A 20,433-nucleotide genomic window follows, 5' to 3' on the forward strand; every position below is an offset into this window, starting at 1 on the left:
GTGTTGTCACATTGATTGATGTGGGGTCATACTTGGCTCATGCCAATCCCCCCCACATACACACGCACACACAAACATGACGGATCACGATGTTCTTTCTACCGTGTGTACAGCATATAGAGTATAGTTTTCAGGGTGCCATATATATGTGATCATCGTCTGAACGTGGTCCAGTGGTTCATTTCACCACATGGACAATATAGATAGGGTGCTGCTGTCACCTAGCGGACCTCTGGACCTCTGTCAGGTAGCCTACACACGGTACAGTATTTATTTATGGTAGCCTAGACAGTACACACCCACATTATCTGCACTTTATGTAAGGTGTGTGAACTGAAAAGCCTGCCTCATTCATTCAGGATGAATGAATAAATAAACTTCAGTATAAAACATTGGTAAAGGAAGTTAGCCTAGTATCATTGCAATAAGTAGGCTAGGCCTAGGCTACAGCTTTTAGCCTAGGCCTACTTGTGATTACACTTACTATTATAAAAATATTATAGACAGTGCCTATATAATAAGATTAGGCCTATAGGCCTACTGCTCTATGTAGAATAACAATTTAAATAGGGAATACATCTGAAACGACACCCTTTTCCCATTTATAGCCTTGAACGTTAGTCTCTGGCTGCTTGTTGAGAACAAAACAATAATTTCGTATGTAGGCACGGAATTTATCGATGACAGCCCGGTGCCGCGTCTCAACCAGTCGTCATCGCGTTGAATCGTTAAGGGGCGTAACGTTCCAGAACGCGTGCGTAACGTATGTATGCGACCCAGAACGTCCTGCTCCCCGCTGATCTCATCGGTTAATGGACTAAAGAAAGGATGAGGGTTTGAGAAAACACATTTTCGTTACCGAATACCGTGAAGCCAGTGTAATGCGATAGTGAAAAGATATTGTCTCTCTCGCCACGCGCATGGCGCGTTAGGGGAAACTGCAGGCTACAGCTGTCTGTCCGGTCAGCTGTTTTTATTTACCGAGAGACAGCAGCATCACTAGGAGGGCACGAGACCACAGACTAGTCTATACCGGCGCCCCGGACCCCACAGACCAGACCGTCAGGACTAACGTAGAGGACAGAGAGAGGAGGCCAGAGAGAGAGAGAGAGAGGAGGATGGAGTTTAAACAGCTGGTGGAGGTGGCGGAGAAATGGTGTTCGTCGGTTCCGTTCGATCTGATCTTTGCGGAGGAGGATGATGAGAGAAGACTGGACTTCTACGTGGAACCGGGAATCTCCTTCTATGTCCTTTGTCCCGATAACATGACCGGAGGGACCGATAATTTCGTAAGTGTGTGTGTGCGTATGTATGTGTATGTGTTTGTGTATGCGTGTGTGTGGTTGCAGTGTTTTGGGGTTTGCTTTTCGGGTCCCCCCGGCGCAGTGTGTGTGTGTGTGTGTGTGTGCGTGCGCAACGGGAATGATGTCATTGCAGTTTGATTTGGTGCACCGGACTGGCGCGCATGTTGTTTTGGCCGCATTATATGCCGTGACTCGTTTTATCTGCAGACAGCTGTGATAAACCGCATTGAGCTGCTATGGGCATGCCGCCTGTCCTACGCATATAGACACAGGCCTGCAATAGCAGTGCTGTTGTTGTTTTGTTAGAGAAGCGTCCGCTGCTCTCTAGTCCCCACAGTTCGCCTGGCGCGGCGCCCGGCAGTAAATATATTATGTCAGCAGCCGCAGCGGTAGTGGGGCCTAGAAGGACTCATAGCCGTGCATCCCTCCATAGGGAACTGGCAGTAATACCTCATGTTGTATACATTTTCTATGTAAACATGTAATGCACATACAGAGTCACTCAGCTCCTGTATGATGCAGATGTGTTTTTTCATGTAGGCCTAATGCCATCCTCCTTTGGTCTCTCTATTCTGGGAATGTTTACTGCACTAGGTCCCATCCTCCACATCCCCACCATCTCCGCCACTTTCTCTCCCTCCTTCTCTCTCCCTCTCTGATTCTCTCTCTCACTATCACTCCCTCACACACACACAAAATGTTTTGTTCTTCTATCCTCGTGGGGACCTAAAAAAGTAATCCATTCCGAATCCTATTTTCCCTAAAACCTAACCCTAAACCTTACCACAACCCTAACCTTAACCCTAAACCTAACCACTAACCCTAATTCTAACATTAACCCACACAGTGAATGCACCGGTCCCTCTCGGTCACAGGGGGACACCATTTAGGGTTGGCCAATCCCTGGAGAGCTCATGGGCGTGCCAAGGCTTTAGTTCAGGAGGCTAACATAGTCTTGTGTCACACGGATTCAAACCCCGGTCAGTTATACCTGTGTGATTCCCTCACGTCCATGTCCAGTATCTTGATGTTCAGTGTATGTGTATGTGTGTTTGCGTGCGCATGTATGTGTACGTGTGGAACTACAGCAGTAGTTTTTCCAGTAATACTCCTACTTGATCTCCTGTCCTTGGAGGTGTGTGTTATCTCGCTCTCTAATCTCTGGGTTCTTCTTCTACTGGCTGTACTCTGACCTCATATAAAACTTAGTGTATCTACCCAACATCTACCATTTATATACACTACCAGTCAAAAGTTTTTTACACACCTACTCATTCAAGGATTTTTGTAGAATAATAGTGAAGACATCAAAACTACGAAATAACACATATGGAATCATGTAGTAACCAAAAAAGTGTTAAACAAATCAAAAATATAAATAGCCACCCTTTGCCTTGATGACGGCTTTGCACATTCTTGGCATTCTCTCAACCAGCTTCATGAGGTATTCACCTGGAATGCATTTCAATTAACAGGTGTGCCTTCTTAAAAGTTAATTTGTGGAATTTCTTTCCTTCTTAATGCGTTTGAGCCAATCAGTTGTGTTGTGACAAGGTAGGGGGGTATACAGAAGATAGCTCTATTTGGTAAAAGACCAAGTCCATATTATGGCAAGAACAGCTCAAATAAGCAAAGAGAAAAGACAGTCGATCATTACTTTAAGACATGAAGGTCAGTCAATACGGAACATTTCAAGAACTTTGAACGTTTCTTCAAGTGCAGTCGCAAAAACCATCAAGCACTATGATGAAACTGGCTCTCAAGAGGACCGCGACAGGAATGGAAGACCCAGAGTTACCTCTGCTGCAGGGGATAAGTTCATTAGAGTTACCAGCCTCAGAAATTGCAGCCCAAATAAATGCTTCACAGAGTTCAAGTCACAGACACATCTCAACATCAATTGTTCAGAAGGGACTGCGTGAATCAGGCCTTCATGTTCAAATTGCTGCAAAGAAACCACTACTAAAGGACACCAATAAGAAGAAGAGACCTGATTGGGCCCAGAAACATGAGCAATGGACATTAGACCGGTGAAAATGTGTCCTTTGGTCTGGAGTCCAAATTTTAGATTTTTGGTTCCAACCGCCGTGTCTTTGTGAGATGCGGTGTGGGTGAACGGATGATCTCCGCATGTGTAGTTCCCACCGTAAAGCATGGAGGAGGAGGTGTTATGGTGTGGGGGTGCTTTGCTGGTGACACTGTCTGTGATTTATTTAGAATTCAAGGCACACTTAACCAGCATGGGTACCACAGCATTCTGCAGCAATACGCCATCCCATCTGGTTTGGGCTTAGTGGGACTATCATTTGTTTTTCAACAGGACAATGACCCAACACACCTCCAGGCTGTGTAAGGGCTATTTTACCAAGAAGGAGAGTGATGGAGTGCTGCATCAGATGACCTGGTCTCCACAATCCACCGACCTCAACCCAATTGAGATGGTTTGGGATGAGTCGGACCGCAGAGTGAAGGAAAAGCAGCCAACAAGTGTTCAGCATATGTGGGAACTCCTTCAAGACTGCTGGAAAAGCATTCCAGGTCAAGCTGGTTGAGAGAATGCCAAAAGTGTGCAAAGCTGTCAAGGCAAAGAGTGGCTATTTGAAGAATCTCAAATCTCAAATATATTTTGATTTGTTTAACACTTTTTTGGTTACTACATGATTCCATATGTGTTATGTCATAGTTTTGATGTCTTCACTATTATTCTACAATGTAGGAAATAGTAAAAATAAAGAAAAATCCTTGAATGAGTAGGTTTTTCCAAACTTTTGACTGGTACTGTATACCTTTGACATTAGCACAGTAATACGGTAATAATGTGACAATGTGGCTATATGGGTTATGTTAATAACCTGTGTGTGTGTGTGTGTGTGTGTGTGTGTGTGTGTGTGTGTGTGTGTGTGTGTGTGTGTGTGTGTGTGTGTGTGTGTGTGTGTGTGTGTGTGTGTGTGTGTGTGTGTGTGTGTGTGTGTGTGTCCGTCTACAGCATGTATGGAGTGAGAGTGAGGACTGCCTGCCGTTCCTACAGCTAGCCCAGGACTACATCTCCTCCTGCGGGAAGAAAACTCTGCTAGAGGTCCTGGACAAAGTCTTCACTTCCTTTAGACCTGTAAGTAGCCTAACGCTATAAAATAAAACAACTAGGTGTTCGGTCGTAGCCGGCCGCGACCGGGAGACCCATGGGGCGGCGCACAATTTGCCCAGCGTCGGGGAGGGAATGGCCGGCAGGGATGTAGCTCAGTTGGTAGAGTAATAATAATTGGTCATTTAGCAGACGCTCTTATCCAGAGCGACTTACAGGAGCAATTAGGGTTAAGTGCCTTGCTCAAGGGCACATCGACAGATTTTTCACCTAGTCGGCTCGGGGATTAGAACCAGCGACCTTTCGGTTACTAGCACAACGCTCTTAACCACTAAGCTACCTGCCGCCCCGGTAGAGCATGGCGTTTGCAACGCCAGGGTTGTGGGTTCGATTCCCACGGGAGAAGAAAAAAAAATGAGAAAAAAAATGTATGCACTCACTCTGGATAAGAGCGCCTGCTAAATGACAAACATTTAAAAAATGTAAATGTAACTACACTACTCCTAAAGAATATTACATAACATATAATATATAACATCTCTCTCTCTCTCTAGTTGCTGGGTCTACCAGACATAGATGATGAGACATTTGAGCAGTACCATGCAGGCGTGGAGGACGAACCAGAGCCGGACCACCAGCAGATGGGAGTCAGCCAGCAGTGATGCCTACAGAAGAGGTGTCCGGCTGGGCCACAATAACTACCCACGCCTCTGGTCTCATCCCCTGCATCAATACACAGGCCCAACGACCCTGTAGCGACTATACAAAGTCATAATGTATACTCAGATTCATAATGTACACAGACACACACACACACAGGACAGCCTGCTGAAATGTACCATTGCGTTCTTTAACTTATCAAAAGCTTTGCTCTCCAGATATTGCACTCCTTCTAATGTCACAGACACACACACACACACACGCACACACAGCCATGCCATACAACATGATTATTATTAGCAATCACAACAGACAGTCATGCATACAGTAGGCTACAACATTACTATAGTTACTATTACTAACCACTACCATGCTGGTTCTAGGCTGATAAACACAACACTCTCCAACCCTGCTCAGCATCTCCACCTAAAGACAAACAATCAACTAGTCTAGCACCAACAACTTACTCCCCTCCCTCCCTCCCCAGCCAGGCCACCAAGACGTAGCAGAGCACTGTCACTGTCAACCATGTTACACCTGACTGTAACCATCCACTGTACCACACAATGCTAGCCAAACCAGCACATTGTTGTGACCTTGTAACAATGTTAGCCGTGAAAGTAGAGGGAGGAATAGAGCAGAAATGTAATCCTATGGTAGAAACTGTCCCTTATGTACTGCTGTGAAGTTGGCCAAAAGCTGCTGTATCTGTGTGTTTATTTCATATTGCGTGCGTGTGTGTGTGTGTGTGTGTGTGTATTTGTGTGTGTTTTGTATGTGTGTCTGTCACCACCATCAGTGCACTGCTACGCTTTTACTATCCCCGCGGACCTCAAGGAGTAGGATGAAGTTGTGTCTAGACACTGATCCAAGGTAATTTTTCCCCCTTATTGGGATTGGGGAAAGTAAACTGTTCCTAGATTTGTTTCTACAGGCAACGTCTACCTGCAGCGGTCTTCCACCTTACTAAACTAGGCCTACACTTCTTACTCTCTCTGAACATGGCAACTACAATACATGGAACTCTCTCTCCGAATGGTTTTAAGTCTTTACTTTGGCTTATGAACATTATTTTTTATTGACATTATTTAACTGAATATCTGTCATGCTAATGTGTGTTTTATGTTCTGTCCTCCAGTGTGTGTGAAGGTATTCTATTAAAAAAAAACGTGTGGAGGGAGCAGTGAGTCTGACTGGGTTTTTGATATGCAAATATAATGTACATATATATATTAAATATGACAATTCTATAACTGCCTGGCTTTTTCTAAACATCTGCTATGTCTATAGCGTAATCTGTGTCCATGCAACTGTTGCTGTTGTTCATGGGCTTGATGTCGCTTGACCTGACTCACACACACACACACACATACACACACACACGCACACACACACACACACTCACACACACACACACACGCATACACACACGCACACACGCACACGCACGCATGCACGCACGCACACACACACACACACACACACACACACACACACACACACACACACACACACACAGGAGGAGGAAGGCATTAGGGCAATCCTTTTGCATGGCCTGGTGCCCCAGGTGGGTGGAGTTTCTGCATTTTAGACCATTCCATTGGTCTTTAAGCTAAATCTCGACTCAACCGGGGGATCGGGCCATTCAAAACCAACTCGACCATTGATTGCTTCGCTCCTATTAACAATCACAGTCAGCAGACTAGACTACAGCAGAGCAGATATAGATCATAGTGATGCCGCTTTCGTTTCGACAGTCAGTCGTCGAGAAACATCGAGAAAGTGCATACATATTCACTAAAGTAGTAGGACCTACTGTCGCGGTGTAAGAGTTATTGTGCGGCAAACCTACCATTATCATAGCGGATGGAATATTGGAATAATGCCGCGACGCACCAATAAACTTCGATATGGAGAATGAAGCGAGTTGGCAGTAAATTCTGTCCGTCGAGAATCAGTCCGTAATTATATTGGAGCTTACTTTTGACTTTTCAAACCACTTTTATTTCTTTGGCTGTTCTCTTTGTTTTGGCTGTTAACCCAACTGCTGGACTGGACACTGTCCTTCGCTCTCTGTCTCTCTTGTAACATCGAGTTTCAGCGTTTTTTCTAGGCTATTTATGGTTTATTTGAATAGTGACATGATATATACAATAAACAATTATCTGAAGCTTTGCACATTGTGTATGGCCATTTTCAACACCTGTCCCTGATGGGCTTTTGAAAGGCTTCATGAGATTGAAGAGCACTTTCTAGGACTGTTCAGTTTTATAGACCTTATAGGACTTTGGGAAGTTAGAATAGGACAGGAGCCACCATGGGTGTCAGGCAGAGTAGCGCTGTGGCTCAGAGTCGAACCCGGGCGTATTCTAGCCCTGTTGAACCCTCTGAAAGCAGCACTACCCCAGAGTTCAGATACACAGCCGGGCCTGATGGCCCCCGAATTCACTACCTCGGAGGGACCCGACCCAGCTCCTACCACCAGGTGTGTGTAATGGAAGTGGTTTGGAACCATACTTGCATGATGAGTAACTGCCTGACACCTGAAGATTTGTGTTAGCTCCCCAAGCCAATGCCAAAGCTTTAGTTCAGGAGGCCAACACAGTGTTGTGGCAAACGGGTTAAAACCCTGGTCAGTTATGCCTGTGTGATTCACTCACGTCCATGTCCAGTATCTTGACATTCAGTGTGTGTGTGTGTGTCCACCAGACGGGGATGAGTATACCCCATGGTGGCCAGAGCAGATCTGAGGTGTTAAGTAGCAGTCTGGACCTGGCGGAGACAGATGGAGACGGGGAGAGAGGAGGAGAACACCGGCTGATGATTGGCTCTCTACCACTTCACCTGTCCCCTCACCTACTGGGAGGTAGGCTAAAGTGTGTGTGTGTGTGTTTTCCTGGTCCTGACTGTCTACATTAGGGTTTCCTGATGTGTGTTCCCGCCTGGATGCATGTTTTGGTTTTTGCGCTAGCATTACACAGCTGATTCAAATAATCCAAGCTTGATGATGAGTTGGTTATTTGAATCAGCTGTGTAGTGCTAGGGGAAAACCAAAACGTGCACCCAGAGGGGGCCCCAGGACCGAGTTTGGGAAACCCTGGTCTACATGATATCTTATTCCACAACAAGGAAACTGTGTGTTGTTCTAAACCCTGTCACAGGGAGAAAGCACATAGATGACAAATGTGCTTTCTCCCTGTGAAATACATTGTGGGGCGAGAGGAGCACATTTAGGCCACAGATAAGCACGTACTTCCTTCATGGCACGTGTCTCATACACACACACACAAACACACAAACAAATATAGGTTTTGTACTGGAGAGTGAGTGTCTATCAGTCTGTAACTTATTAAACTTTTCTTAAGGAACCATGAATGTCATCATGATCATGAATTGACCTTTGGTCATTATGCAGAGACATGACCACAACATGGTTGACCTATTTATACACACACACACACTCTAAGTTTGTGGCGAGACCGAGAAAAAGGGCTGGTTGGATGGAGTGTGTGTGTGCTGATATGTCCTGCTCTATTTTCCCAAGGCTTTCTCTGTCCTGTGTGCAGTACGTTTGTGGCATCAGATGTGATGGAGATCCATCTGATCATGTGTCTCACCAAATCACGACTCCGCTACAACGGTGAGTGTGTGATTGTGTGTGTGTTAGTTTGCCTGTCTGGCCTGCTGGTTCAGGATGCCTTCTGATTGGCTAGCATGGTATGTCAGGATGATGATGATTGATTTGTTTGTGTTGTGTCCCAGAGGACGTTCTGGCGAAAGATAGTGGGGAGTGTGCCATCTGTCTAGATGAGATGGAGCAGGGAGACACCATCTCTAGACTCCCCTGTCTCTGTATATATCACAAAGGGTAACTACGCACACACACACACCTACCTGACTACAGTAAGATGCTGTTACTTTACTCGTAGTCCCCCTCGCTCTCTCTCTCTCTCTCTCTTTCTCTCAGGTGTATAGATGAGTGGTTTGAGGTGAATCGTTCGTGTCCAGAGCACCCCTTGGACTAAGGGCTCAGATACCCACAGCATGTCTACCATCTATCTACTTCATCCACGTCGTCATGACATGCTGACCTATGAATCTACTTAATCTAGATCTACGTCTGACCTGCTGGTCTGTGAATCTACTTGACCTATATCTACGTCTGACCAGTGACACAAGCCTGTGAAGTTTAGCCTACTGTTTTGTAGGTCTGGGAATTGCCAGGAACCTCACGATACGAAATTATCACAATACTTACATGTCTTTTTTTGGGGGGTTGAGTCATTTAGCACAGTGGTTCCCGGGGGGGCGTGGGGGTCTCAGTCCGGCTTTAAACTTACTCTTGAAAGTTGTAATAATAGAATGCACAAGGTGCAATTAAGAAATTGGGTAGTGCATCATCAGTTCCTCTTGTCATGTTAGTCATTGCATACAGTACCAGTCAAAGGTTTGGACACACCTACTCATTCAAGGGTTTTTCTTTATTTTTTACTATTTTCTACATTGTAGAATAATAGTAAAGACATCAAAAATATGAAATAACGCATATGGAACCAAAAAAAAGTTAAACAAATCAGAATATATTTCATATTTGAGATTCTTCAAATAGCCACCCTTTGCCTTGATGACAGCTTTGCACACTCTTGGCATTCTCTCAACCAGCTTCACCTGGAATGCTTTTCCAACAGTCTTGAAGGAGTTCCCACATATGCTGAGCACTTGTTGGCTGCTTTTCCTTCACTATGCTGTCCGACTCATCCCAAACCATCTCAATTGGGTTGAGGTCGGGGGATTGTGGAGGCCAGGTCATCTGATGCAGCACTCCATCACTCTCCTTCTTGGTAAATATCCCTTACACAGCCTGGAGGTGTGTTGGGTCATTGTCCTGTTGAAAATCAAACGATAGTCCCACTAAGCCCAAACCAGATGGGATGGCATATCGCTGCAGAATGCTGTGGTAGCCATGCCGGTTAAGTATGCCTTGAATTCTAAATAAATCACAGACCGTGTCACCAGCAAAGCACCCCCACACCATAACACCTCCTCCTCCATGCTTTACGGTGGGAACTACACATGCGGAGATCATCCATTCACCCAAACCGCGTCTCACAAAGACACGGCGGCTGGAACCAAAAATCTCCAATTTGGACTCCAGACCAAAAGACACATTTCTACCAGCAATTCGAACATGAAGGCCTGATTCACACAGTCCCCTCTGAATAGTTGACGTTGAGAGGTGTCTGTGACTTGAACTCGGTGAAGCATTTATTTGGGCTGCCATTTCTGAGGCTGGTAACTAATGAACTTATCCTCTGCAGCAGAGGTAACTCTGGTTCTTCCATTCCTGTGGCAGTCCTCATGAGAGCCAGTTTCATCATAGCGCTTGATGGTTTTTGCGACTGCACTTGAAGAAACTTTCAAAGTTCTTGAAATGTTCCGTATTGACTGACCTTCATGTCTTAAAGCAATGATGGACTGTCATTTCTCTTTGCTTATTTGAGCTGTTCTTGCCATAATATGGCATAGACTTCAAGTGTGGAGAACGGGCCAGGACCCAGTTTTGGGTCTTCTGAGAGTGTTGGTGTGGGCGGACTGCTAAAACAGTTCTGGTGCCCGACAGCACAGTCGATGACGTGGCACGCAACCATTGGTTGAAGCATGCAACGTCTGAGCAGGGTAGTGATTGGTTGAAGCATGCAATGTCTGAGCAGGGTAGCGTGACCATCACCTCCAGCGACCTAATCCTCTCAGATCTACACCAGCTTAGTGGGTAGGGGTACATTTGGGATGGGGATGGGGGGGAGCATATGTTCATTGCTTTTGTATTACAGTATGTCAATGTAATAATGAGTTTGTTGATCATCAGCTGTACTGCTGCAGAGTGAGGGAATGGAGAAGATGTTAAGTGCTGTGACTGAAACATGCTGCTAATTTTGAGTCTCAATTACACACATTTATGTCAATTATGAAATCACATCTTCTGTTGACCTTCTGTTGATTCATTGCTTTTTTCTGTGGTTGTGTAAAATCAATTTAAAAAGGTAGCATACAGCAAAAAAAATGTACGTTTGATTTAAAACACCTTTTATTTACTCAAGCATCTTTGTGATATGTATATTTTGCACAAGTTTATTTGTTGAATTAAGTCAAAACTAAAGCACAAATCAACTCCAGAATCTGTACTGTGACACTATGGTGATAATTCTGTATATACATAGTTGTATGTTCAACGTCATTAATGACTACAAAATCACTTTGTTGAAAAGACAATTGTACCAGATACAGTTTAGGGAGCAGAGATCCTTCAGAGGTTTAAGAAACAATGACAACAATTTACATCAAATCAATTGATTTCAGAAGTAACTGATTTCATGCAGTATACGTCTATTAAATACATTACAATGTCTCCCATTTCTCCAAAGGCCCCATTGCATTTCAATTGAACCATTCGTCATCAAATCTCTCCAAAGCCACATCACATGCATATCAGTCTTTATGATGTCTGTCTGTGTGTTTGTCCGAAAAGGCACCCTATATAGTGCACTTCTTTTGACCAGAGCCCAATAGTGTGTCATTTCAGACGCACTCTGGCTTCGTTTACACAGGCAGCCCAATTCTGATATTTTTTCCACTAGTTGGTCTTTTGACCAATCACATCAGATCTTTTCACATCAAATATCTTTTCAGAGCTGATCTGATTGGTCAAAATACCAAATCAAAAGACCAATTAGTGGAAAAAAATATCAGAATTACTTAATGACCTGTGAGATCTGGTCCAGGATAGAAGGGCCGCTGTAGTTGTTGGTCTGAACCTCCTCTAGTCTCCTCACGTACTGCACTGGTAGACCGTTCTGCTGGGCTCCTAAACACACCACCTACACACACACATACACGTTATTTCCTTTCACTTGCTTGTACTGCTTGGAGGGGGGCAGGTTTGTGTGTGTACCGGTTTGTATTGTGGTGAGGGAAAACAGGCGTGTGTGTCCAATGTGTGTGTACCTGTTTGTATTGTGGCGAGGGGGGACAGGCGTGGAAGCGGTTCATCTGGTATGTTCTACAGAGTAGTGCCCCATCATCCGTCTCCACTGTCACCTCTAGGGGGAAGTACATACCCCTGTCCACCCCCTCCTGCCTACACGTACGCACACACACACACAAAATTGAGAGACGAGATGAAGTACAGGCTGGACCATAGAATGTACGTTGCCATCAGATGACTCACTGATGTGTGTGTGTGACTCACTGGTCCAGGCTGGCTAGGTGGTCGTTGCTCATCCGCCAGACCACCCCCCACACCTCTCCCCCCTCTTTCTGCTCGATGGTTGCTACTCCGCCATGCCAACGGTTGTCAATGTGCTCCCCCCACAGACCAAAGTTCAATGTGTAGTCCTGCTGGGGAGGTTTGGGGGAGGAGAGATGGGAAAGAGAAAGCTAGACCCTGTTAGAATACTATGACAATGCATTTTTGGATGTGTCACATAGCCTACTGTGTGACCCCAGTGACAGACACCTTTTTGCTGTGTAAGTGAGGACAATAGTATTCATTTTCTATTCGAGGTCATTCTATTCTTTATATAGACTGGAGGAAATTAATGTGCTCCATGTAATTCAACTCCTAGCGCCGAGAACCCTAGGGCGTAGAATTATAGCGTTATCATGCGGCCGGTTGGGCTATTGAATGCCATGAAAGAACGCTATGTTACTTGTTGGTTATCTCCTACTAGCTACATCAGAAGAGTCCGTAAAATCCAAACTAAACGTAGTTTGCCTACTGGGGGCGCTGCGGACCTGATTACCTTCAGTCGACCGGTGCAATGAAATATAGCCGAGGGGTTCGCCAGCTGGAGTCTCTCCTTCAACAAGTTGCTTCCAAAAGCAAAATACATGAAGTGATCTGCTGTTGCTGACATGTTAACTAAGCCAAACCTTGTGATAGGAGCCAAGTTACCAACCAGGTTCATACGAGAATGTCAGCCTTTAAATTATATAAAAAGATCACCGGTTAAAATAAAAGTGAAATAAATAGCGATATAATTAATCATGTACATGTTAGCTACAGCTCATCATTGCTCATACAGTCGGCTTTCTTCCGGGTACAGTGTGTCCGGCTCATCTCATTGGCTAGCAGGGGCTCAACCCGTTAAAGACACAGTGCATGATGAGTGTTCATGTGTACTGTAAAGACGTTCTTAAATATTGCGTACTTAATATCCGAGTCTAAATCGGTTGGTTTTGAGCAGTACTCAAAAAGACCGTCAAACTGAACAAAACAGTTTTAATGCATATATTTTTTTATTATCACTTAGCTAGTCATATGACATCCCTTTCTAACATGCCGACTAGACCCGCCGCCATCGCGCGCATGTTCATTTTGTCCATCCACAACAGACGCGATCAGGACACGCAGGTTGAAATATCAAAACAAACTCTGAACCAACTATATTAATTTGGGGACTAGTCGAAAAGCATTAAACATGAATGGCAATTTAGCTAGCTAGCTAATTTGTCCTGGGATATAAACATTGGGTTGTTATTTTACCTGAAATGCACAAGGTCCTCTACTCCGACAATTAATCCACACATAAAAGGGTTAATCTAGTTAGTTTCTAGTAATCTCTCCGCCTTCAGTCTTCTTCGAACTTTATATGGTGGTTGGCAACCAATTTTAAGGTGCATTACCACCACCAACTGGACTGGAGTGTGGACCTCAGTTCATATTTCAATCACCCACGTGGGTATATGCTCCTAAAAACCAATCAGAATATGGGAGAGGCGGGACTTGCAACACGTCAAGGGTCACAAATAGAACCAAGTTCTATTTTAGCGCCCGTACGCAGACGCTTGTTGACGCACACGAGCAGTTTGATGCAATTATTGTAAACGTGTGTGTAAATGTACGGTCCGCGAGCGGTGTGGTCAGCATGTGAGCCTCAAGCCACCGTTCATATTACACCTGTGATTTTTTTCAGAACAGTGCAACGTTTCCACATACAGTCGATCATAATATGACAGAGAATCATGTTATCACTGTAGTGTGTCGTTCCAAAAAACTCAGCCTGTGTTTAATTCAATCCCAAGGTGATCCTTTGACATTTTACAGTTTTTTTGTATACAATAATCGTTAAAGTTTTTCACATTTTACAATCATAATAGGCTAGATCATATAAATACAATTCAGCTTTCAGGTCAATACATGGGTTATTATTACATAACATGGTTTACAGATTTATGTGTCCATAGACGTTTTTGTAGGCCTTTTTTTTAAGTTGCATTTGTTTAAAAATAGTGTTTCAGGGGACAAAAAGTTGTTTTATAGTCCTAATACATATTGTCTTCCAAATCATATTGTTCATCGTAATTCTTTAGTTGGTTTGACATCTTACCACACTGGGGCATTATTCACCTGTGGTCCTACTGCTGGGTTACCAGTGGTGGATATATGGTAAACGTGTTGATGCACAAACAACCAAATGTACATTTAATGTCGCTAAAACATTTATTTATAGGGTGAAAAATCCAGTCAGCCCACCAATAAATGCATAATACCTGATAGATGTTCAGTTAGCTACAGTTCTAACTAGTGATGAGCATTCCGAGTTCAGTGAGCTGGATCATGTGGCTCCATTCAGCAAAAAGAGCTGTTAATTTGGCTCCGAACCGGCTCTTCGTTCAGTAGTGCCTAAAGCCATGATTGTTTTGTGTGCAAATATCTAACGTAAAGCCTAAAAAGTTGCCTGCCATTAGGTCAGATCGTGATAGGCGTTCAAACTTTTATTTTATTTAATTGCACTGTAAAAATGCATGTGGACCAGAATGAGGCTCCCTCCTCACCATCTATTGTTCCTGCAGTGAGGAATTACTATCTTCAGAGAATGTTTTAAGAACTTATCTACAGATAATCGTTGTCTGGAGCTCAAAAAGCAGTAGTAACAGTATGCAAATCAGTGAGTCAAATGACAGCTCTTTCACATGTTCAACAAAAACATCTGTTCTAAAGAGAGGCGTTAGTTTGCAAACAACCAATCACTGCTAACAACTGGACCAACTACACATGCACAATTGCACATCAACCAAGGCAAGTATGACAATAAAGCACTCAAGACACTTCTCTGCCATGTGGAACATCTTTAACATACAAAATAAGAAACAAAAACCAGGCTCGGGATTCACAAAAGTTTCCTCCGAAAAATTACAACAAAACAAAGACGTTGCTGTACAAACAGTAGGACATGACTGACAGCCGTGTAGTCATGGCGATCATCTCCTGGGCCCTCCCCTGCCTCGGCCCCTCCCCCTGCCACGCCCTCTGCCTCTGCCCCTTCCACGCCCAGCCACTGGAGAGAGAAATGGAGGGAGGAGAGGGAAAGAGAAATGGAGGGAGGAGAGGGAGGGAGGAGAGGGAGATAACAGAATAATATTTTTTAGAGATGAGTTATGCACCACAAATACTTTGACTCTCCCATTCTTGTCCTCAGGTCTTGTTTGTCAAGCTCATTGTTGGGAGTCGTTTCTTACGGAACAGCGTTTGCCTAATATCAGGTTAGGCTGATTTGCTAGTTTTAATTTAGGTCTGATTAAGCAAATCTTCAAAGGTGATACCTCAGTCATCAGAAGCTAGGCATTATAAATGCTATGCAACTCACCCAACTAACTCAGACAGAACTACTGTGGCTTTATGAAACCTCTAACCAGTGTGGCTACGAAACAGTTCACAACCTCCAACTTTCAATATGGCTGCTGTGGCGTGCCACCCCACATTCTAGTACACGATTACTCAACCTAGTCACAACTTTACAAAACGAGTAGTTCAATAGACTGCTGGTATTTGCTCATGGTCCTGAACAGCTATAGTGTGTTTTAGTTCCAGCCAAGCGATAGAACATCTCACTGAATTCATCAAAAAGTATTTGGCTAGCCAACTCTGCTATGTTGGTTCTGGGCTGGCACAAAAGCCTACACACCCTACAGCTCTCCAGGATCAGGAGTGAACAGCACTGATCTAGGCAGCCTTAGGTTGAATCTCAAAAGTATTTCCTCGATTCATAGCGTCCTCTCGCATTGCCTCCTCAAAATGCCAGAGGGAAGAGGAGAGCATTGGAAAATAACCTCTGATATTCGACTGATATGCTAACCAGCCCCACACCCTCATCCCCCTATCCTATCTTCATAGTGTACTCACCAGCCGCTCTCTTCTTGGACTTGACTTTGGGTTATGTCCATCTCCCTCCCCACCATCTCTCCATGTCCATCCCTTGCTCTCAGTCCCCATCCCGCTCTCCCCTGTGTACTCACCAGCTTCTCTCTTCTTGGACTTGACTTTGGGTTCTATGTCGACCAGCAGGGTGTCCAGCGGCAGGCTGTCCGGCAGGATGAAGTATCTGATGTTGTTCCCACGGATACTGAGGCTCTCCAGCTGGGTGGGCTCACGGTTCTTCAGAGTCATCTTCACCGCCTTCAGGTGAGTGTTCATACTCACATCCACACCTGGGACACACAGTTAATGACCATTGTTAATATTCAATGCAACATTTACATTATCCCACCCCTGGTTAGCCACTATTGGCTTAAAAAGCCAAACCTAACAATATCTGCCAATTAATTTCCAGCAATATTGTCCATCTGTCTGTGTGGTGTGATACCAGTCTTGTGGGTTGACAGAAATACTTTCTCCAAAACCTTCTCAATTAAATGTTAACTCCAAAGTAGGCTTACCTGGCAGAAGTATATCATGAGGAAGTATATCATTTGTATCTATTATTTGCAAACTTTGCCATGAAATCAGCAGCAACAGTACAGAACCATCACTAGACGGCACATTCCTCACTCCTAGATGTGCAATTAAGAAATGGCCAGATGTGCAGTTAAAGGGAAATTACAAAAAAAAAATCTAAATGTGTTAGTTTTCTTCCAGACCAAAATTAAATACATAAATAAATAAAAAGGTATTTGATGTGATTTAAGCATTGGCATGACTCAGAACATCCAATTGCATTGTTACTCTACGAACAATTGTTATTTTGAGAGTGAAAAACAAAAAGAATAAAACCAGGAAAAATAAAAACTGAGAAAGATAATTGGGGGGGGTTCACAGATTTTATAGGGCCCACTTAGAGTTGTTTATTAACCATTATTTTACCAGGTATATTGGCAGAAAACAGTGCACTACTTTCTCTTTCACACTAAGGACCTGGGGAAGAGTTGCAGGGGAGAGGAGAAGAATGTGCCTACTTAATGGCTAGGGAAAAGATTTAGCAGCATGTGACATGCCAGAAAAGGCTGGAGATCCCTGGTTTAGACTGTGCCTGCTACAACACCCTATACTTGACTTTGTCTTTCTTTATACACTGCTCAAACAAATAAAGGGAACACTTAAACAACACATCCTAGATCTGAATGAATGAAATCATCTTATTAAATACTTTTTTCTTTACATAGTTGAATGTGCTGACAACAAAATCACACAAATTATCAATGGAAATCAAATGTATCAACCCATGGAGGTCTGGATTTGGAGTCACCCTCAAAATTAAAGTGGAAAACCACACTACAGGCTGATCCAACTTTGATGTAATGTCCTTCAAACAAGTCAAAATGAGGCACAGTAGTGTGTGTGGCCTCCACGTGCCTGTATGACCTCCCTACAACGCCTGGGCATGCTCCTGATGAGGTGGCGGATGGTCTCCTGAGGGATCTCCTCCCAGACCTGGACTAAAGCATCCGCCAACTCCTGGACAGTCTGTGGTGCAACGTGGCGTTGGTGGATGGAGCGAGACATGATGTCCCAGGTGTGCTCAATTGGATTCAGGTCTGGGGAACGGGCGGGCCAGTCCATAGCATCAATGCCTTCCTCTTGCAGGAACTGCTGACACACTCCAGCCACATGAGGTCTAGCATTGTCTTGCATTAGGAGGAACCCAGGGCCAACCGCACCAGCATATGGTCTCACAAGGGGTCTGAGGATCTCATCTCGGTACCTAATGGCAGTCAGGCTACCTCTGGCGAGCACATGGAGGGCTGTGCGGACCCCCAAAGAAATGCCACCCCCCACCATGACTGACCCACCGCCAAACTGGTCATGCTGGAGGATGTTGCAGGCAGCAGAACGTTCTCCACGGCGTCTCCAAACTCTGTCACGTCTGTCACATGTGCTCAGTGTGAACCTGCTTTCATCTGTGAAGAGCACAGGGCGCCAGTGGCGAATTTGCCAATCTTGGTGTTCTCTGGCAAATGCCAAAACGTCCTGCACGGTGTTGGGCTGTAAGCACAACCCCCACCTGTGGACGTCGGGCCCTCATACCACCCTCATGGAGTCCGTTTCTGACCGTTTGAGCAGACACATGCACATTTGTGGCCTGCTGGAGGTCATTTTGCAGTGCTCCTCCTTGCACAAAGGCGGAGGTAGCGGTCCTGCTGCTGGGTTGTTGCCCTCCTACGGCCTCCTCCACGTCTCCTGATGTACTGGCCTGTCTCCTGGTAGCGCCTCCATGCTCTGGACACTATGCTGACAGACACAGCCAACCTTCTTGCCACAGCTCGCATTGATGTGCCATCCTGGATGAGCTGCACTCCCTGAGCCACTTGTGTGGGTTGTAGACTCCGTCTCATGCTACCACTAGAGTGAAAGCACCGCCAGCATTCAAAAGTGACCAAAACATCAGCCAGGAAGCATAGGAACTGAGAAGTGGTCTGTGGTCACCACCTGCAGAACCACTTCTTTATTGGGGGTGTCTTGCTAATTGCCTATAATTTCCACCTGTTGTCTATTCCATTTGCACAACAGCATGTGAAATGTATTGTCAATCAGTGTTGCTTCCTAAGTGGACAGTTTGATTTCACAGAAGTGTGATTGACTTGGAGTTACATTGTGTTGTTTAAGTGTTCCATTTATTTTTTTTGAGCAGTGTATTTGGAGGCATCTTAATAATCCTCCTCCTAAGTGAAGGTGTAGCCATTATTCAGCCAGACAGAGGAGGCAGGGTCTATACCTGTGATAGTTCCATGGACCTGGGTTCCATTCTTCAGCTCTATTGTCACAGTCTCGTGGCTGAGTTTCATCAAAAAGCTACAGGAGGAGAAAGGTCATGGGTATTAGAGGCAATGTTATAAGAAATTGTGTTTATTAAGTCTGTGAATACATACTAGCTTTCTAGTCAGCCGCGTCTTCAAGGCCCTGTAAACAATCTCGACACAGACGACTTCATTAGACAATGGGGCGGTAACTAGTAAGAACTACCTAGTTTGAGGTGTGCAATGTCCAAAACAAACTAAAATGACAAACACAAACCTGAAGACTTGTCATGGAGGCTGAATTTAGACAAGAGCACAAAATTGTTTTGAACCATTGGTTGTTGTGGGTAATCTGCCAGGGCCCTGCCTGCACACTGAAGTGGTTTATTAACTAAAAGCAAGTTAGCATATCGGTGGCTAGTAAATAAGTGGTGCATACAAAGTAACTAGTTAACGTTAGTTCTCAGCGGCAGATATGTAATTAATCGATGTTTATGGTGTATTTCCACGGCTAGAGGTCCGTTCATTAACGTTATAGAAAGCAAAGAATAACTTAGTTAACTAGTCACTTCTGCACGTCGCTCATTCATTCATTCATTTCAGCTAGCTGCTTCCCGCCTCAGAATTTAGCGAACAGCTCGCACTCCAAATCTAAATCCATCCTGCGACTCAAAATCCATATTTTTCACCTTTAATCGAAGCATAAGACTAAAGATGATTTTTTAAAAATATTCTTACCGTACGAGTTTCATGTTGGTGATGGATTGCAGAGACAAAACCTCCACCAAAGACAAAAAAATTACAGCCTACGAGTGCACAGGCCGCTGTGTATAAAATACGTTTTCGTCGCAGGAACACCGGCGTCATAAAAACACGCTACAGAACCAGGAAACGCAAAAAGAAAACATCACGAACGCTCTTCTTCTTCTGTGGATTTTATATGGCAGTTGGCAACCAACTTTAAGGTGCATTACCACCACCAACTGGACTGGAGTGTGGACCAGAGACAGTGAAGGTCTAAATCCTACCCAATAATCTCGTCTCCCTAAGGAAATGAAATACAAAGTTAAATACTACATCCCCTGAAGATTTCCCCAGCAGTCCACTGAAATACAACATGTTTCACTGTCTCCATCTCCTCCTGACAATGATCACACCTCCCAGTCGGATGTACTATTTACATTTACATAATTTAACAGACGCTCTTATCCAGAGGGACTTACAAATTGGTGCATTCAATTTATGATAGCCAGTGGGACAACCACTTTTTTGTATTTATTTTTTATGGGGGGGTGGGGGAGGGAGGGGTAGAAGGATTACTTTTATACTATTCCAGGTATTCCTTAAAGAGGTAGGGTTTCAAGTGTCTCCGGAAGG

At 44.4% G+C, this 20,433-nt stretch overlaps 4 protein-coding genes across 5 annotated transcripts; 2 read left to right on the forward strand and 2 right to left on the reverse strand.

Moving 5' to 3' along the window:
• The first annotated feature begins 745 nt into the window (after positions 1-745).
• LOC311125201 (maturin) lies at positions 746-6,226 on the forward strand. The gene is made up of 3 exons (XM_084158381.1): positions 746-1,289; positions 4,291-4,413; positions 4,941-6,226. The coding sequence occupies exons 1-3, from the start codon at positions 1,119-1,121 to the stop codon at positions 5,046-5,048; spliced, it is 402 nt and encodes a 133-aa protein (XP_084014507.1). The 5' UTR covers positions 746-1,118; the 3' UTR covers positions 5,049-6,226.
• A 525-nt stretch (positions 6,227-6,751) lies between these two features.
• On the forward strand, positions 6,752-9,451 carry LOC311113069 (E3 ubiquitin-protein ligase znrf2-like). Its single transcript, XM_084156206.1, has 5 exons — positions 6,752-7,531; positions 7,756-7,912; positions 8,591-8,686; positions 8,809-8,914; positions 9,014-9,451. The coding sequence occupies exons 1-5, from the start codon at positions 7,364-7,366 to the stop codon at positions 9,069-9,071; spliced, it is 585 nt and encodes a 194-aa protein (XP_084012332.1). The 5' UTR covers positions 6,752-7,363; the 3' UTR covers positions 9,072-9,451.
• Positions 9,452-11,109: 1,658 nt separating this feature from the next.
• ggcta (gamma-glutamylcyclotransferase a) lies at positions 11,110-13,550 on the reverse strand. Of its 2 annotated transcripts, none has more exons than XM_084156213.1 (4): positions 12,846-13,550; positions 12,293-12,441; positions 12,049-12,181; positions 11,110-11,921 (listed from the first exon to the last, which is right to left on the reverse strand). In XM_084156213.1, the coding sequence occupies exons 1-4, from the start codon at positions 13,008-13,010 to the stop codon at positions 11,796-11,798; spliced, it is 573 nt and encodes a 190-aa protein (XP_084012339.1). In that variant the 5' UTR covers positions 13,011-13,550; the 3' UTR covers positions 11,110-11,795. The 2 variants fall into 2 exon arrangements, with proteins under 2 accessions (XP_084012339.1, XP_084012340.1); XM_084156214.1 differs by having other exon boundaries at positions 12,293-12,438; positions 12,846-13,548.
• Positions 13,551-14,084: 534 nt separating this feature from the next.
• LOC311109934 (small nuclear ribonucleoprotein Sm D1-like) lies at positions 14,085-19,910 on the reverse strand. The gene is made up of 4 exons (XM_084152950.1): positions 19,795-19,910; positions 19,035-19,111; positions 16,342-16,533; positions 14,085-15,383 (listed from the first exon to the last, which is right to left on the reverse strand). Exons 1-4 carry the CDS (start codon positions 19,806-19,808, stop codon positions 15,307-15,309), a joined length of 360 nt encoding a protein of 119 aa, XP_084009076.1. The 5' UTR covers positions 19,809-19,910; the 3' UTR covers positions 14,085-15,306.
• Positions 19,911-20,433: the final 523 nt, after the last annotated feature.

The sequence above is a fragment of the Coregonus lavaretus genome (genome assembly GCF_964263955.1).
Source record: "Coregonus lavaretus genome assembly, chromosome: 3".
NCBI lineage: Eukaryota > Metazoa > Chordata > Actinopteri > Salmoniformes > Salmonidae > Coregonus > Coregonus lavaretus.

Excerpts from the sequence above, each read along its gene's own strand:
- LOC311125201 (XM_084158381.1), top strand. The coding sequence starts at position 1,119 with ATGGAGTTTAAACAGCTGGTGGAGGTGGCGGAGAAATGGTGTTCGTCG. Across the intron at positions 1,290-4,290 it reads CCGGAGGGACCGATAATTTC|CATGTATGGAGTGAGAGTGA; the intron begins GTAAGTGTGTGT and ends GTCCGTCTACAG. Across the intron at positions 4,414-4,940 it reads TCTTCACTTCCTTTAGACCT|TTGCTGGGTCTACCAGACAT; the intron begins GTAAGTAGCCTA and ends CTCTCTCTCTAG.
- LOC311113069 (XM_084156206.1), top strand. The coding sequence starts at position 7,364 with ATGGGTGTCAGGCAGAGTAGCGCTGTGGCTCAGAGTCGAACCCGGGCG. Across the intron at positions 7,532-7,755 it reads GACCCAGCTCCTACCACCAG|ACGGGGATGAGTATACCCCA; the intron begins GTGTGTGTAATG and ends TGTGTCCACCAG. Across the intron at positions 8,915-9,013 it reads CTCTGTATATATCACAAAGG|GTGTATAGATGAGTGGTTTG; the intron begins GTAACTACGCAC and ends TCTTTCTCTCAG.
- ggcta (XM_084156213.1), bottom strand. The coding sequence starts at position 13,010 with ATGAACCTGGTTGGTAACTTGGCTCCTATCACAAGGTTTGGCTTAGTT. Across the intron at positions 12,442-12,845 it reads ATTGCACCGGTCGACTGAAG|CAGGACTACACATTGAACTT; the intron begins GTAATCAGGTCC and ends AAACCTCCCCAG. Across the intron at positions 11,922-12,048 it reads CCTCGCCACAATACAAACAG|GTGGTGTGTTTAGGAGCCCA; the intron begins GTACACACACAT and ends GTGTGTGTGTAG.
- LOC311109934 (XM_084152950.1), bottom strand. Across the intron at positions 16,534-19,034 it reads GGTCCATGGAACTATCACAG|GTGTGGATGTGAGTATGAAC; the intron begins GTATAGACCCTG and ends TGTGTGTCCCAG. Across the intron at positions 15,384-16,341 it reads GTCCAAGAAGAGAGAAGCTG|TGGCTGGGCGTGGAAGGGGC; the intron begins GTGAGTACACAG and ends TTCTCTCTCCAG.